Below are 17,372 nucleotides of genomic sequence, written 5' to 3'. Positions count from 1 at the left end.
TTGTAGAAAGAGTATTCACTCTCAAGGTCTACATTGTGACCAGAGGGGATTGAGATACCGCCTGCACCTTCCCCCACCCGATGCAGGCCAGCTAGTTTTAATCCTGTCTCATGTTGTGAGATTGCCTCTCATAAGCTGTCCCCCCTCCCATATAATGTTTCAGTGGAGAGTTGCTACTCCTGTGACCAGTTAGATGGCACTTAAAACACAGACTGTCCCTCATACAGTGTGATCTAGATGAGTGAGATTAATTATTCAGGAGTTACACTAGCCAGGGCATGAAAATGTGTTCTATCCTCTTCTGCTCCAAGTGATGAAGTGGTGTGGTATAATTTAGGGGTGTTTGCATTTCTTTGGGGGGGCGTATTCCCATCACTCATTTGGGTTCTCTTATAGCACTAATCACATTATCACAACCATTACAACACAACACTTCAACATTCTATGAAAAGTGTATACATACAACCAAATATCCCCAAAATGATCACCCCCCCCCCCCCCGCTAATTTGTACCGTTGGTTCATCCCAGTGTTTTACCAGCCAGCATGCAAGAAATGTAACCCTCTAAATGACATTATATTAAGGCTGATTTTAACAGCTTTTTACAAGGAAAATTATTTCTTAATCTTAATTTATCTCTTAATCTGTTGTGTGTTCCATTAAACGTAATTTCATCTTATCCCTGTTACACATACCTTCCAATTACAAAAAACAAAATCACATCTGAATAAATGTAATATATAAAGTTTATTATATAGGCAAAATATTTCAAAGTATCCATAGAATAATTTCAGTGGTTTTTAAGGTAAAGGGAGGACATGCTCCGTGTTTCTATATGTCTATGACATTTTGCAGGACTAAACTTGTCATTCACCTGGACCTGTTTCAGTGTTTCAGAAGGATATTGTGTGATTGTGTATTCTTCCTTTATTCAGGTTCTGTTGAACTTTGAGTTACTTTCACAGCCTTTTAGTATACATTATGTAAGTACAAAATAATGTTTATGAGTACAGTGAAACAAACCCCAGAAGAAAGGGAGAAAAAGGAAAGATACAACTAAAGTTCTGTTTATGTAGAATTGTAATTTCTAATTGACAAGTAGATTAATGTTTTAATTTGGCCCATGCCCAATGTGGTGTAAAGGCAAGCTGCTTCTACAATTTATAAAACATATCCCCAGACTAATCTATCAGTGTAGATGACTCCCCAAGCATAACGCCACCTTTAATTAAACATAAGGCTACCTTTAATTATGTAGGCAAAGTGTACATAACAATTTGTTTAATTAATTTTGTTGTGACAACAGAAAGGTAAGAAGAGTTCAATTACACTTCTGTTATACTACAGATCAAAATAACTAATAAAATCAACTGCAGCCAACTGATGAATGCTTCCTAAAATGGTTGATTTAATCAGAAAAACTAACAGAAGATACACATGCAGCTATGATTTTCTTAACAATTAAACTTCAGTCTTCCAATTATTAGGGACTTTTTGTGGGAGTTCTTGGGGCGAGTCTCAGTGTGATGGGTTTTGGCTGAAATAGCATGTTTACTTCAAGAGGGATCTGGAAAAACAAACACAAGCAGACCCATCAGAGGACGTGTTTAATAAGCTGTAGAAAAATGTTAATGGTTTGGATCAAATTCATGCCCCTATGCCAATGTAGTTGTATAGTAAAAAATACTAAATCAAATCAATATTATAACTTAATAATCAATATAATTCCAAATGTCTCAATAAGATATAAAACTAATTAAAGAAATGTATGAAATAAATCAACTTCAATTACAGGTTGATTGATCTCTTATTCTATTAAAATAAACATAGTATAATAATATTGGGGCAAGCGAGCATTAACTCCCTGAAGCTGTGCAATAAGTAAATGGCTCAGTGGGGAAACTGACGACTGATCAGATTGAGTTAGAGACTGAATGATCTTTTGCTGACCCACCTGAGTCTCCTTGCAGGTCTCCAAGCTGTAGCTCTGAAGCAGCTGCACAATTCCCATTTTCATGACCATGAGGGCAAACCTCATGCCAACACAATTGCGAGGTCCAACTCCAAATGGCATGTACGCATAGGGATCCATACTTTCCTTGTTAGCTTTGCTAAACCTTTAGAAATGGAATATAAAGAGAAAATAATATATATATTAAAGGACTGATCATTACATGTAAACTGCCTTACAAGTTCTCACTAAAACTGGAAAAGTAGCTGGTGCATCAACTCCACCTTTCAGGGTTGAAAAGCTCAGGGTCTGACCAGTGCTGTGGGTCGCGATGCAGAGCGTAGACGGGGATGATGACAAGGACTCCCTTGGGGATCGTCACCCCGTTGATCTCCACAGTCTGCTTGCAGGCTCTCTCCAGGCGCGGGGCAGCGGGGTAGAGACGGAGAGACTCGCTGATGACCATGTCCAGGTACTCCATCTGCATCAGTGCCTCATATGTCACACAGGCCTGGAAAAGCAACAACATGTCATTTTTATATTATGAAGGTGATGGATATGTTTTTACGACTAGATTCACGTTATTTGCAAAAACAGAAATAGGGACTATGCTGCGCTGGTGATCTACCCTTTCTTGTGTTCCTATGCACTGGTGATCTACTCTCATGTCCTCATAACTGGTGTTAGATATAAAATTTGCAGAACTGCTGCTATTGTGGTTCATTGTGTCAGCAATTTAATATTTTCTTGTAGCTAGTCAAGACATTAATGTTCTTCCACCTTGTCTGGAAAGGTTTCATCAATCTCCGCCTGCAGTTTCTTCATACAGTCTGGATTGGTTGCCAGATTATATGCAAGGAACGAAAGGGAGGTGCTGGTCGTCTCATAGCCAGCAAAAATGAAAATCATGGACTGAGAGAGGATCTCATGGTCTGTCAGACCTGTAAAATACAGCAAAAACCTGAAAATGAGTGGTGTCCTATTATTCAGCTTTAGAGAAGACTTCTTAGGAAATGTTTTAGCTTGAATAGGTACGCTACAATGTAAACACAACAACATTTTACACTGAGACATTTATAGTTGTGCTTCCAGTTGACCATCCATATGCGTTACATATTTTATAACATTGCCTTGTAGAGACAATACTTGCTTGGACATACATCCTTTTCTGCAGTCTCACTGTAGTCTGTAATTATGGACTACAGCCGATTACTGTAATCGCGTACACACAAAAGACAGATGTCAGAGATTCATTTGGATGTTGCGGTCAGATACCAGATTATGAATAACGAAAGAGAAAGAGAGCCTAGACAGAATGCCAAGCTGTAACATCCACCAATCATGCAGAAAGTATAAAATAAGTCAATTTTCACATTAAGATAAAAGGGTGTATCCTATATTGCGAATACCTTTGGCTGATTCCTCCTCTGCTTTTTCATCAGTTATTTGAGAATCAATCATCAGCTGCAGAAAATCCACTCGACTCTGAGGAAAAGCACACAGAGACGTCTGTCAGTAGCTGTCTCCTGATCACACAGTGCTAGAGAAAGGGGCCTACGCAATGCAAACTAAAAACTAAAGGGTCAGATTAACCAGTTTATTGAACAGTTACTATCAGGTTTGAGGAAGCTTTGAAGGTAAGGAAAATAAAAAACAGCAGGAGCTACATGTGAAATAAATCGATTTATTTTAGACTGTCAATTGCATGAGAGATGGGCACAATAATACGCAGGATGAAATGCTCTGATTTTAGGTGTTGAGGCATTCTTATGGTCATGTTGACAACGCAATCACTGTCCTTTCTGGGTGACAAGTTGTCTGGCATTGTGTGTTTTCTTGGGCTTGTTGTTACTGTGATACTGGTGCGATAAAGGAGTGTGGTTTGTGTGTGACAGTGACACCATCTCATGTGCAGTTGGTAAACAGACACACTGTATTGGGTCAGTGAAATATAAGTGAAACCAAGCAGATGCACAATTTCTAAATGGCTGCCATTTGTATGTTTACAGGTTTCATTGACTCAAAATCTCTGCACGGAAGATAACATTTGGCCCAAGTTAAGCAGTCACAGTAAGAGAGGATAAAATCTGTAGTAAGCAATAAAAATATGATTCTGCAAAAGCAGCAAACAGTTTCTTAGTTTCATCCAAAAGGTGAAAACCAAACAGTTTTAACCATCACTATCCAATTAAAAGGAAAATAATATCCACAGACCTCACACACCAGATAACTGTTTTCAACAAGACATTATGCATATGTGTACTGGTATTGGTACAGGAGATACAGGCAGTCATGTGAGCTCACCTGATCGGTTACCTGTGGTATGATCTTTGCGCAGCAGGGCATATTTATTATAATATTTACAATTATACACTTAAATAGTTATTTTCTGAATTTACCCTATGACTGGTTTTCTGCCGTTCTGACTTTATCTTCTGAAGGGACTCATAGAAGAAGGTAGACATCACTTCAGGAAAAAGGGTGAAGTTCATCTTTTCCATCAGTGGAACGGTGAATGGAAACAGAGCTACAGATGAGATATACAGGCTCTTACTTATAAAACCCTTTAATCCTCTACCATATTACAACCATGGCTAGCCTTACAAAGATACCGAGCACTGTTTAAAATAGATTTCTCTCTTGTTTAAAACAATACTGGGGATTAATCTGTACAAAGCCCAGGAAGGGCAGCAGCATCTCCTCACACTGGCAACCGACCTGAATGTGGTTTCAGATCTAAAATATTTCCTACTGAAAACAATCTTTCAACTGAATACAGTGTTCAGTAAAGAATAAAGTGACAGAGCAGGTTTGATTCCCAATCAAATACAGCACACACACCTAGTGCACCAGCAAAACATTAAGAATACAATTCAAAACAAAAACCTTACTGATGATAAATATCAAAGGGTTAAAGAGGCTAAATTTCAGCATTTTCTTGATGTTGATCAGAAAGGGGTCATTGGGGTTGTTGAGAGAGTCCACGTTGACACTGAAGGAAGTGCTGGTAACAACATCCATACTGTATGGACCAATGAAACTGGCAAAAGAAAAGGACTTTGAATTAACTTTTTATAGTCTTGGACTTTGGTTGAATGTTTGTGGTATATATACACACTGTACATGTATGTTTATGTACAAGCCAAAGGTCTGAGTGCACAAAGTAATGTACTCCCATCTATTTAATTCAAAATACAAGTTGATTAATCAGGGAGATAGAGCCCCTTGCAGTTTTACAGCTTGTAAGGCAGTGTTTTTTGTGTACTTTCTGTTATCTGTCCTAATAAAGACACATTTTAGTTATCCAAATAGCAATTAGAAGAAGAATAAAAAATGTTGTGTTCTCCCCTCCCACCCAACTCACCCAACTTTACATAATTTGATGAAATATTAAATTAACTTACTCTTTTATTTGTACAGTCTGGTCTTTGTTTTGTAAATTTGTTACCAAAGTATCAGCATATTGTTTTACAATTGGAAATACCTGCAAAAGAAGCACATTCTGCCTAAACATGGACATCTGCAAAACATGCCTATTTGATTTGTATACAGTAACACCAGCGTGGCTGATGTGATGACGTTCATTTATTAATAAATACAATTTCTTTTTTAACATTAACATAAACAAATATTTTCACTGTCTCAACTCAACTGACTCCAGCACTCACATCTTTCAGTCGTCCACTGGTGAAGGAGGGAGAGATCACGCTTCGGATCCGTTTCCATTTCTCATCCTTGACTACGGTCAGGGAATCATACATAGGGCCCATCAGCTTCATATCCTGAAAACCAGCAGGGATGTACTCGTGAAAACATGTAATACCAAAACACAGATTGAGAGGGGAGTACTATAGAAAAGATAATGTATCCCTATACATCAGTTTACTGTCAACCCCTAGAACAGTGGTCGCTTTTATTCATCAAGAAAAGTTCTCTAAATCTTCCACGGTAAAATCAACAAACAAGCACACCACCTAAACACACTGCACAGCAGTCAACACAGACAGAGCCACCAATGCTAATCTATTAAAGAGAACAGTAATGTAAGTTCCCAACAGTGATCAGATAAGACATACCCTGCGGTTTGTGAAAAGGGAATAGCACTCCTTCACCATAATGCTCTTGATCATTGAAGTGTCCATGGTGAACAATAATGGTTTCCTGCCCTCAAAAATCCTAGAGGAGGTAAAACATACAAATAACATGTATTTACAACATCCTATACAACTTTAAATCCACATGTTGGGGTTGCACTGCTTGTTTAACTTGCTCAATATCATATTGTGTTCATTTTTATTTCCAATGTGTTTATTCTTCCAAACTAAGTATTCCCCTCTTCCACACACTGGGCGCTGGAAGGCAGGAACCTGGCCTGATCGTTTGTCAGCCCTGAATAAACAAGCAAACAAATCAGAATGTCCCAAATCAGAGAAGGACATGATTTTATTCAGCAGGAGCAATATCCCACAAACATAGAAAACTCACCCCCAGATTTTTCCATATTTTTGGAAGCACTCCAGGTCAAACTTATGTAAACCCTATGGGACGAAAGAGGAACTTATTCAAGTAAACAAAAACTGTTTCAGTTTCATTGTTCTGAGATGAGTATCACGGCTGAAGTACAACTGGGGCACAACTTTGTAACTAATTATTCATCAGTGGATAATGGATGCAAGTTAACCCAGTTTGTGCACGACAATAGCCTTGATTGAATGACTTCTCAACTTTCTGGGGGCTACTTTAATAATTAGTTGATTGGCACTGTATACAACGATTGCCTTTAGGTTATTCAATAAGCTAAAACAGTCATGTGTTTGGGGCACGGGTGTTTGCTTGAGGACTCAAAACAATGTCTTTGAAGAACACAGACCAGCACCAATCAACACATCAAACACAAAGACAACAGTAACGAACTCGGATCTGTGTGAATTAGTATGCACGTCTTAAATCTATTTGTACAACTGTATTTTAATTAGATGTAATCACTCCTGATAGGCAAGACTGCAGCCTATCGCCTTTCTGAAGACATAAAAAGGCATCTCTACCTCACATCCTCAGTTTTTTTTCTTCACTTCATGTGAGAGGAGAGCTCAAGGTTAATCTGTATTTGTTTTTGTGATAAACTTGTTACTACTCGTTGTTACTACAGCCGTGTATCCTGAGTATTTTCTAAACCCCTCCACAACACTATCACACCACAAACAAACGCATGTAGGCATCAATAGACATCTTTGACAATGCAATATATTTTCCACGGGCTTCATTCTTTCATTTCATTCTGTTTATAGGACACAAAACATGCAGCTCACCTTCCTATATTCAAAAAATGATCCAAGAAAGGGCAGGGGTCTGGGCCCAGGGATGCCAAACTTGTTAAAGAAGCCATGAGGCCAGATGCCATACCTATAACAACAAAGACAACACAACTTGCAAACTTTTGCCAACCATAGAATATTATACAAACTATACGTCCTCAAATTATTTTCATTAAACTGTCCGTAAAAATAATATTGTAAGAGTTATGTTTATTTTTTTGGGGTTAGTTTTTGTTTGGTAATGAAGAGGAAGTGGCTGCTTTCCACCCCTACAACACAACACGGGACATTTAAGATCAGGGTGAGACTTCATGGCTGCCAAGCTTGAAAAACCGGTTAGCTGCGTCTGTGGTGGTCATGTCTGACACACATGAGAAGAACATGCTATAAATCTGTGGGTCAGGACATCACATGTACTCACTTCTGCTTCTAATTCTTCTTCCCAGCAGCAGCAAGTTAAACAGAAAATGAGAAACACTGCACACTGTATCATATTTCAAATATTATATTACATATATTTGGATAACTTCACAGATAAGTAATATAAACCATACCCAACACTTCGTTAACATACATTCCAAAGTCTGCACGAAAACAGCTTGAGTCGTAGTCCAGAGTCCATTGTTTTATATAACGAAATTAAACTTTTTTAATACAGTATATATATGTGTGTGTGTGTGTGTGTAATAACTGCGTATGTAATTTATAATAAGTTATTAGGTCTCTTCTCGTCATGCTGCGCAGTTTGTGCAGCTCAGCTTCACACAAGACGACTTATAAAGTACAAATGCAGATGAAAGCAATCAGACACACGTAATATGTATGTATATGTATTCGTGTGGATCATCTGCTGTGTCTCTGCTGCAGGTTGGCAGCGCGCTATTGTGTATCAGCCCTGTCTGCGCACACGCAGCTGCACGGGTGTGTCGTCCGCCTGGAAACAGAGTAACGAGGCCGCCTGAGAGCGACTGTGTGTCCGAGGGAGAGCCGGTACTCACGCCAGGACAAGCGCACACACAACCGCCAGCAGAGTCCAGGTCTCCGCCGACAGACACGCCGCGAAACCGCACATCTTGGCTCGAGTGTTTTCTTCTGTAGCTCCTCTCTCGCAACTGCCGGTGTGATGATAGTTACCGCCGGCCAGAGGCGCAATGGGTGTAAACCGAGAGCACTGTGGTGAATATGAGGTATTGCAGCAGACGTCGTTATGGGTGTCCTTCTGGTATGTTCATGACAGTGCGCTATAATGTAGGTGAAGGGTGGAGATAAGAGGGGCGCAGTGATGGACATGTCCCTCAACAAACACTGAACACATGCATGTGTTGGTAACTCCTCAGCGCTCACCCCTAAACCAACATCCGTATTTCACTAGATCAAATCACTTCGGGGCTTAAATACAGAAGTCAATCCCACCCCCTATTTGCAGATCTATAAGGAGCAGATTTATATACCAGTACCTGCTGAGCTGTTGTTTTCTTATAACACCAGGTGAGGGCGCTGTCTCCGCGATGACATTGGGTGTCAACACAGCATTCTTATGAATACATTGCCTGTTTATAATTATTACTATAATTTAACGGTAAGCTTACTCGTGTATCTCTCCTTTCAATTAAATGTAAATATCCCCCTGTAGCTGCTGTACACCATTAACAATTCAACAATAAGACAATTTAAATATTTTTAAAAATGACATGCTACATTACGTCAACTATACGTCATGTATACATTTTGTTGAAAGGTTAAACTTATATTCCCTTATGTGACGAAAGCTATATTGTACCTGTCCTGTTCATCTAAAGCAGGGGTGTCAGACTCCAGTCCTGGGGGGAAGCAGTTTCAGCTGCGTTTCGTTCCAGCCCAGCTCTTGGCTCCTTAATTGGTCTAATTAACTGGATGAATGGAACACTTCTCTCCATACTCTGAAATGTTCTGTAGGTTCAGTGTTTTGAGTAATCTGTAAGTAAGATATCGGCTATTAAAACAATATATGAACGTTTTAGATGAGCCTACCTGAGTAAATCATGACATTAAGTAATTGAGATCTGTTGGAACAGAAACTAGCAGACACTGCAGCCCCCCAGGACTGGAGTCTGACCCGTGCTCTAGAGACCAGACACATCTCTAAAGAGGAGCTGTATCCTGCTTATTACCACCCCTCTGACCCTCCCTTGGAGCACCATGCAATCCCTTCTCCTTTCAGCCCCCTGAGGAGAGGCATGGGTGCTATGCGACGCTCCTCTGCCGCTCCGACAGTAGGCCCTGGCTCTCCAGCTCCTCCCACAATGTGCCTCGATTGTCCCACAGCCTGCCTCCTGTCTCTAACACGGCCAGTGCTTCTGCTGCAGCCTCCCCTGGCGCTCCCACTATGGGGCCCGCCTCTTCCCCAGAATCCCCTTCCTTGCCAGCAATAGACCGGCCTCTCGCACAGCCTCCCCCAGGGAACCCACTGGGTGCCCTGATGCTCCTCATACGTCCTGCCTCTCCCTCAAAAAAAACCCCACTGGTCCTCCTCTCCATCTGCTCCACACACACACAAGGGAAGAGAATGCGTATTGCGTTACTAATATTGTATTATTGTTTTCCTCCTTGCTCCATTTCCTGTAGCCCTTGACTGTGGCCCTACATCTTGACAGCACTTAGCTTTTACTGTCCAGGATGTAGGAAGTCACTTACTGTACTTGCCTCTGTAAATTGGAAGTTGTAAAATGTATTATATTTTGAATTGCTGTGTATAATGTAAATTTGTAATGTTTGATGCCTTATACTTAACTGTAATCTTGCACTTTGTATTGCACTTATGTTGTAAGGGCGTCTGCCAAGAACTAATAATAATCATAATAATTAGCTATAATCACACTTACACCCGTAGCATACTTTTTGCAGTCGCTGCCTAATTCCTCATATTTGACCGGAACGAAAGCGCACGTCACTGTGTCCCCCTGCGGACCACAGAGGCAGCTGCACCAGACATGTTGTGTTACCTGCAGCGACACACGCTTTGTGTTTTAAGACAAAACTGTCTGTACCGTGGGGTTTTGCTCCAGGGAAATGCGTGTCTAAGGTGAGTGTTCATGCGTTTCAATCTGTACACTAGGGTGTGTGTAGTTCAAATATCAGCCTAGTTAGGGAGTGCTGCACTCACAACGAGCGGCGTCGTTAACTTGACAGTAATGCAGCTTAGACAGTACAGTGATTGTAAAGCAAGAACACATTGCGCACATCGGACGCTACGGTACTGTCACGCTGTGTGTAAACGTGCGATTTTATTGCGTGCAACCTTGACCTTGATTCAAGGCGTGCCGAAGTGCATCAGTCGCGGTCGTGCAGTGGCGCGGATTTCCGGAGGTATGCGCGCATCTGCACAATCCCAGCCCTCCCATTGGCGGAGCCGCGCAGACCTGCGGGAATTTGCGCTCCACGAACGCGTCCGTCGTAGCGGTGCCTTCTCACTACGCATGCGCCGTGGGGAGTGTTGTAGGTCAGTGTGCGGTACATGCGGGAGGGGGCATTGACCGGTTCTGCGTTTATTTCTCAGGAGGTGTGACGCCCCTCAAAAGCTGTGCTCGAAGGCGGGCAGAGGCGGTCCATCGCAGGCGGCTGGCGACGATGACAAGGGCAAGCCCATCCCGTTTTCCACCAGCAAAGCCAGCCACAAGACGTGGACCGTGGACCGCTCCTTCGGGAGTGAATACCAGCGACCCTGGTGGAAGGTCCTGCCCATCAGCGCCATATGCATAACCTTCTTGCTTTGGTGCATTTTTAGGAAAGAAAGCGACATCGATGCCCAGCTGGATAGAAAACTGTACGAACACTTGCCTGCACTGTTGCCAGAATCTGAAAGGAATGAGCCCGACGTCCATCCCAAAGAAGATTCTTGACTTTCAATGGACTGACTTTATATTTCTGTTATTTTTTCCTTTCAGCCCTCCATCGGTGTGGATCATTGCACATTCTTCTGACTATTGAAGTGAATTGATCCCGTATCAGACGCAACTCTTAACAATGTTGTGATGTGCTTGAAAGGCCCAGCTGCTCCTAATTCATGAGCTGTCCTCCAGTTTAATGGAGGACAGACACACACAACTGTTTCAAAAAACAGCTATATGATTTCTTAATTAAACTGAATGAAATATGTTAAAAAGAGCAGTAAAAAAAAACATTAGTGGTGTTAATATGAAATCCTAACTCAGTTGCCCATAGAGTCTAGATCTAGTAATTTAAATAAATGGAGATTGTAATTCTCTGAAAATGGTTACAGGTGCTATTCTACTCTTTGTGACAATAAATAATTCAACATGATCATGACATTGTAACATTTCCAGCATTCGCACTCGGTAATGTATCGGACAGCATGCCTTTTTGTGACCGGAGTATTGTCACCGTGTGTTTTCTCAGCCTGTTAATAAATGTAAAAGTGTTTATGTTGTAAGTACATTAATTGTTTCACGTGCAACCTATCTTCTCTGGCTAATTATGTAGCCTTCAGAGAATAAGAGATCTAGCCTTTATCCACCTCTACCTTTATCATTTCTGGATTACACAACAGAGGTCTACTTAGAGGTGCCTAGAGCAATGGGTTCATATAAACCAGAGCATCTAAATAACAGCTTGTCCTGGTCTTAGCCATTACTCCTAAGGGTGGGGATAATATAAAAGTATGCTGATGGTTGGAGGGAGCACTATATTTAATAAAGGTGATAAGCAAGCTCAAAGATGCAAAATGCTAGCAGTGCGTTTCCAGAAGCATCCTGGCATTTCAGTTCACATTTGGGGATCTCTGATTTTGCTCACAAGGGTCAGATACAGGTAGGGGGGGTGTCTCACGTGTGTTTTCCTCAGGGGACAAATGTGTCTACTTAGAAACAAGAAGAATAACATAAAGATGTTACAGTTTATAGACATTTGCTTGAGGGATTTCAGGGAGATGGTAGCGCATGAACAGAAAGCAGCTCCAAACGTTGCACATGTTCTACACAAACCGCGGCAAGACAGCAGTGTTGTAGGAGAGACAGACGGTGACATTGATTAACATAGTTGTGGAAAGTTACATTTATACAGTGAAGTTTAAATTCCATTAAAAATAGCAGTAACTTAAATGTGAACAATCGCAATGACGCTGAAACTTACAAACGCACAGCAGGGGATCCGGCGTTCAGGGCTGTGATTGGACGAATGCAAAGTGAAACCCGGAAATACTGCTGGGGCAAAACTCCCGGATGGAGGAGGCTTCGTTTCGTACTTATATCGGAATCAATTTTATATTGCGTAAAAAAATGTATAGTAAATATATAGAAAGAGGGTCGAGAAACACCCGTTAACACTAAACGACTCAAAATTGAATACCATTTGTCGCTCATAACTGTCGCAAAGCTCTCCGCGCCGAAATACCCCCCCCAGCAGCTGAGAGTACTTCAGCACAGGAGTCATTGACTGAACTCAAAACACTGCTTACACATTTTGGAAAAATTAGTTTGAATGTTTTTATCTTTGAAATGTAAAATACTTTATCAAATAAAACTATTTTACACATTTAGGAAACCAGCAAGGAATGGCTTGATTCAGTACATGTAAAATACTAATCCTTGCTTTACGTCATAAAGGACTACTCCAACCCGTCATAAAATAGAAACAATATTACAGAACACTGGCGGAAAAATACGCGCCGTTAATAAAGGTCGTGTTATTAGACTTTTAAAATAAACCCTGCTTGAGGAATGGGCCACACTTGTTAAGATGGACTTCAATATGTAAAAGGTGATATAATAATTAGTGAGAAGAGAGGGAGGTGTTGAAAGAAGTGTGGTTACACCCTGAACATTCATTTTGAAATGTCGGTTATAACAGAGGGTGTGACTTTTGGCAAGTGTCAAGTGGTTGATGTATTGACAAGTTGTGATTTGGGGATTTTATTGAAACTGTAGGCCGTTCATTATGTAGGGGATATAATTCAGAATTGGGACTTAATGCTCAATATAGGCAAGACAACATCGCTTTGGAAATAAGACCAGTAAGTTGAGGTAGTGGAAAGTTTATTTACAACCCAATAATCACAATGCAAAAAAAGAAAAGTAAAGTAAAGAAAAAGATTACAAGTCTACTAATAATTTATCCCATTTGAAGCATGCAAACTACATAATCTACAGCACAATGAGCCAGAGGTATAACAATTTCTGATACAAATTGATTTTTTTTTTTGTTTTGTTTATTTATTTTAAAAACCTGAGTGGGAGTTTGAAGGAATGTTTTACAAAACGCTTGCTACTTTTGCACTGTAAACCACTAGCCTTTTTTTTTTTTTTTATGATTTTTTTTTTTTCCTTTTAGTTTTCTATCAATACTAACAAAAATACAAAATAAACTTGAACCTCCACATGAAGGCATTTGCAGTTCAATAAAAGATTTCAAAAATGGATTTTTCCCCAAAAAGATGATAAAAGTTCGAAAGCTGCTGCTTAAGCACGCTCGCCCCGGATTCGCCGAGCCAGCTGGATGTCCTTGGGCATGATGGTGACTCTCTTTGCATGGATGGCGCACAGATTGGTGTCCTCAAACAGACCGACCAAGTAAGCCTCGCTGGCCTCCTGTAAGTTAAAAATAAGCAAGTTATATACATGTACACACACCAGGTCACCTTTGTAAATACTGTGAGCAGTGCATTCCAAGTCTGCAGTTTATGTCAAAGAGGTGATAAGTTCTCATGTAAATGGGTATCAAATGTGAATCTTGGTCCACATGTTCTCACGGTCAGTGCATTACTTTATAAAAGCTTACACCTAGTATTGAAAAGCTAGAAAACAAGTTCACATGGAAATCTAGGACATGCTGGACTGGCCTTTGCCAATGGATGTCATATAGGAAGAATTCCCCCACTTTGCAAAGATGGCACCCACAAGTCACTATGAAATCCAAACTATTTAGATGCTCCGGTTGTCACATTTATCAGTGTGAAACTACTACTCTGTATTAGGGGGCTTTGGGACTTCAATTAAAGAGACCAGATGGAATTAGAATAATGTAACTAGTCAAATCATTCCTCCTGACCCCATGCTGCATTATTGTCTATTGCATCTACTGAGGAGGCAACATGCAATCAAAGTCTAATTTACCTGAAGAGCCCCAATGGCTGCACTCTGGAACCTGAGGTCAGTCTTGAAGTCCTGCGCAATCTCTCTCACCAGGCGCTGGAAGGGAAGCTTGCGGATCAGCAACTCAGTGGACTTCTGGTACCGACGGATCTCTCTCAGAGCGACAGTTCCGGGCCTGAAGGAGAAGAGCAACAGTTCGGTCACACAGCTGCAAGAATCCTAGAGAAACGTAGGTTCATTTGATCTAATTATAACTGAGGAAATTCCCTCCCCAAAAATACCAACACATGGAATAGACCTAAAAGTACATTTTCAGCCAACATTCAAATTCAAAAGCGTGGCAAGAGAGCAGATCTAATCCTTAGGCTTCGAGGTGTTACAATGCTGAAGCAGCTCACCTGTATCTGTGAGGTTTCTTCACACCACCAGTAGAGGGCGCGCTTTTCCGGGCAGCTTTGGTGGCCAGCTGCTTCCTGGGGGCCTTTCCACCGGTGGATTTACGGGCAGTCTGCTTGGTACGTGCCATTGCGACTCAAGGCTTTCTAGAAACTAGAGAAGAGGGGAGAAGAAGTGGGGATTTTAAACGGTGTGTAAAACCATAAACCTGACTGCAAAGCAGCAACGTTGTATCTATTGTCTGAACAGCGCCAGCCCCGCAACACCAGCGTCACAGAGCGCACCCGATTGGGTCACCCAGCCCCGCCCACGCACTGACTGACAGGCGAGGGGACCAATCTCGACAACGCTGGACTCCAGAGGGACGCGATGACGATGCCCAAGCCACGCCCACGACATGACTGACAGGCGAGAGCGCACGGCCGCGCCTGCGCAGGACTCCGGAGGGACGCGATGACGCGAGCTGGAGCAGCAGGACAAGCTTTGCAAGGGGGCGAAAATACACACATACTAGACATGAGCACAAAATGGCGGCTTCGCAAATGATCCAAAACAACAAAATCTACAGCGTTTGCAGCCATATTCGTTTCTGTAGGAGAGCTGGGCAGGCTGCGGATGCCCACAGCAAAGGAAGTCACGGCGAGCGCAGCGGCTGTCCTGACCACGACCAAACCTCCAGAAACGACAACTAAAAGACATTTTATTATTTAACCTTAAATACGTCAAAACGTCTTATTTCGAGGAATTCGACACAGTGTGGGTGTAACCGAGTGATTTGTGACCTTATGAGCAGTTACAGTTTCACCCCAAAAAATTAACAAATCCTAAGTAAATGTCATTAAAATCGAATTAAAGCATTTTCCTAAAGTCTATACGAGAAAATACAATTAGTTAAAAGTGCCAATATAAATAAGCTACGATTAGTTTAATTACATAAAACTGGCAAATTAACAGTTCGTGCCAAGTTCTAATCAAAATCCAAAATACCCTTTAAAATTAGCTTGTAAACCTCATTTTTATTTTAAGTCAGATCAATTAGAACGGATGTTAAGGCGGGAGATTTGTTTGAAAAATACCCGATCCGAGTTAAAAATAAATAAATAAAACATCGTCATATATATAGCTACAATCTCCTTTAAACAGCGGAAAAGGCTCAAAAAGATGCATTACTTCCTTCACTGATGACCACACACCTTTTAAATGCGAGGGAGACTCCGAAAAATCCCCCCCAAAACACACACACAGCCTCCCCGCATACATTTGCTCTTTCCACCATTACACGACCTACAAGAGACACGTTTCGGCTCGATCTTCCTGCTAGATGTTTATAACATGGCGTCCTCAACCGCACAAAATCACCCGCAAATGCTTTGTCTGGCTCTGCTCTAGTCGGGTCCCAAGGAAGCTGGCAGGAGATGTCCAAGCGCCCTCCGCGCCAGCCCACCCCCAGCACCGCCACACCACCGATTCTGGTGTCCATGTGGATTTCAAAATCGTAGAAATATCCGTTTTCAATGGGTTTTTTTTTCGGTACGTATTAAAAACCAACACGAAACAAAAGCGCTCCCTCTATTCGGCGCAGTTTCTATTTTCAGCGCAGTTCGCTCTAGTGCGGAGACAGGAAAACTGTCCTTCCACTAGAGAAACACACAACCCCCCCGCCCCCAAATTAAACTACTTCCGACCTGTTCTACGATCGTTTCGGATATAATTCGTGATATTAAAACCCGGCAAAGTGTTAAAACACGCTGGAGAAAAAATAGATACAAAACACTTACTCGAACGTTCCGCAAAAGAAACAACTCCGCGCTCCTCCGCTGCCGACTGCAACACTAGACTGTGTAGCAGCTGAGGAGGCCGGGCTACTCTTTATAGCGCTTGTGACGTCACTGCACCTGTGACGCCCACTGCCGTTGCTTTTGCTTTCGCATTGGCGGAGAGACGGATATCATAATGTTGAATGAAAGGGAAATCCCCGCCCCGTCATCGTCGCCGCTCCGGTGGCGATGTTATGGTTGGTGTAGCGGTGTAGTACGCAATGGAGTAGACGTTAACCCCTTGTGATTTTTTTTTTTTTTTTTTTGCACGAAAATCAAAACAAAACCCAAACAGAACCGCTTCGTACTTCCCACAGACTAACACATTGTAATCCTAAATCAATAAAACACACAGTATGCCCGCTTTGGTTACTTTCACGACACATTTGCTCTGTGTTTTGCTTTCAGTGATTCTCAGTGCTGTTGGTGGATGTGTGTATAAGGGATACGTGTGCGCCGGGAGCGTGTGTAGCGGGCTGTGGTGTTGGGGGTTGAGAAAAACTGCAGTCAGTGACAAATCAAGTAGTTAACACCTCTTTCAATGCTTTCTTCTAAAGCTTTTGTTGTTTAGTTGTGTAAACTACACCATTGAAATGTGATCCATTATACCCGAAACACGACAAGATACATTCAATAATACTAACCTAAAAAAAAATACAATAATGCAATTGAAAACGAAGAGAAAAGCGTTCTCTGGTCTATTTTAATTAGAATTTCCCTCATAAGCCTTACCCCGTGAAGACTGACAAATATGCAATATAGCTTTTGTTTCCAGGTTGCATCAGGCATTACATTATTATAGAGTTAA

At 41.5% G+C, this 17,372-nt stretch overlaps 2 protein-coding genes across 4 annotated transcripts; both read right to left on the bottom strand.

Moving 5' to 3' along the window:
• Positions 1–728: 728 nt before the first annotated feature.
• On the bottom strand, positions 729–8,431 carry LOC136712527 (cytochrome P450 3A27). Of its 3 annotated transcripts, none has more exons than XM_066689159.1 (13): positions 8,265–8,428; positions 7,261–7,354; positions 6,437–6,489; positions 6,028–6,127; positions 5,620–5,733; positions 5,356–5,435; positions 4,843–4,991; positions 4,351–4,478; positions 3,361–3,436; positions 2,732–2,892; positions 2,236–2,462; positions 1,955–2,117; positions 729–1,567 (listed from the first exon to the last, which is right to left on the bottom strand). In XM_066689159.1, exons 1-13 carry the CDS (start codon positions 8,336–8,338, stop codon positions 1,484–1,486), a joined length of 1,503 nt encoding a protein of 500 aa, XP_066545256.1. In that variant the 5' UTR covers positions 8,339–8,428; the 3' UTR covers positions 729–1,483. The 3 variants fall into 3 exon arrangements, with proteins under 3 accessions (XP_066545256.1, XP_066545257.1, XP_066545258.1); XM_066689160.1 differs by lacking the exon at positions 8,265–8,428 and adding an exon at positions 7,841–8,237; XM_066689161.1 differs by lacking the exons at positions 4,351–4,478; positions 4,843–4,991; positions 5,356–5,435 and having other exon boundaries at positions 8,265–8,431.
• Positions 8,432–13,278: 4,847 nt separating this feature from the next.
• On the bottom strand, positions 13,279–16,632 carry h3f3a (H3 histone, family 3A). Its single transcript, XM_066689156.1, has 4 exons — positions 16,526–16,632; positions 14,750–14,900; positions 14,373–14,526; positions 13,279–13,847 (listed from the first exon to the last, which is right to left on the bottom strand). The coding sequence occupies exons 2-4, from the start codon at positions 14,875–14,877 to the stop codon at positions 13,719–13,721; spliced, it is 411 nt and encodes a 136-aa protein (XP_066545253.1). The 5' UTR covers positions 14,878–14,900; positions 16,526–16,632; the 3' UTR covers positions 13,279–13,718.
• Between the last annotated feature and the right edge of the window lie 740 nt (positions 16,633–17,372).

The sequence above is a fragment of the Amia ocellicauda genome, chromosome 17 (assembly GCF_036373705.1).
Source record: "Amia ocellicauda isolate fAmiCal2 chromosome 17, fAmiCal2.hap1, whole genome shotgun sequence".
Lineage (NCBI taxonomy): Eukaryota > Metazoa > Chordata > Actinopteri > Amiiformes > Amiidae > Amia > Amia ocellicauda.
This window is presented reverse-complemented; position numbering and strand designations above follow the sequence as displayed.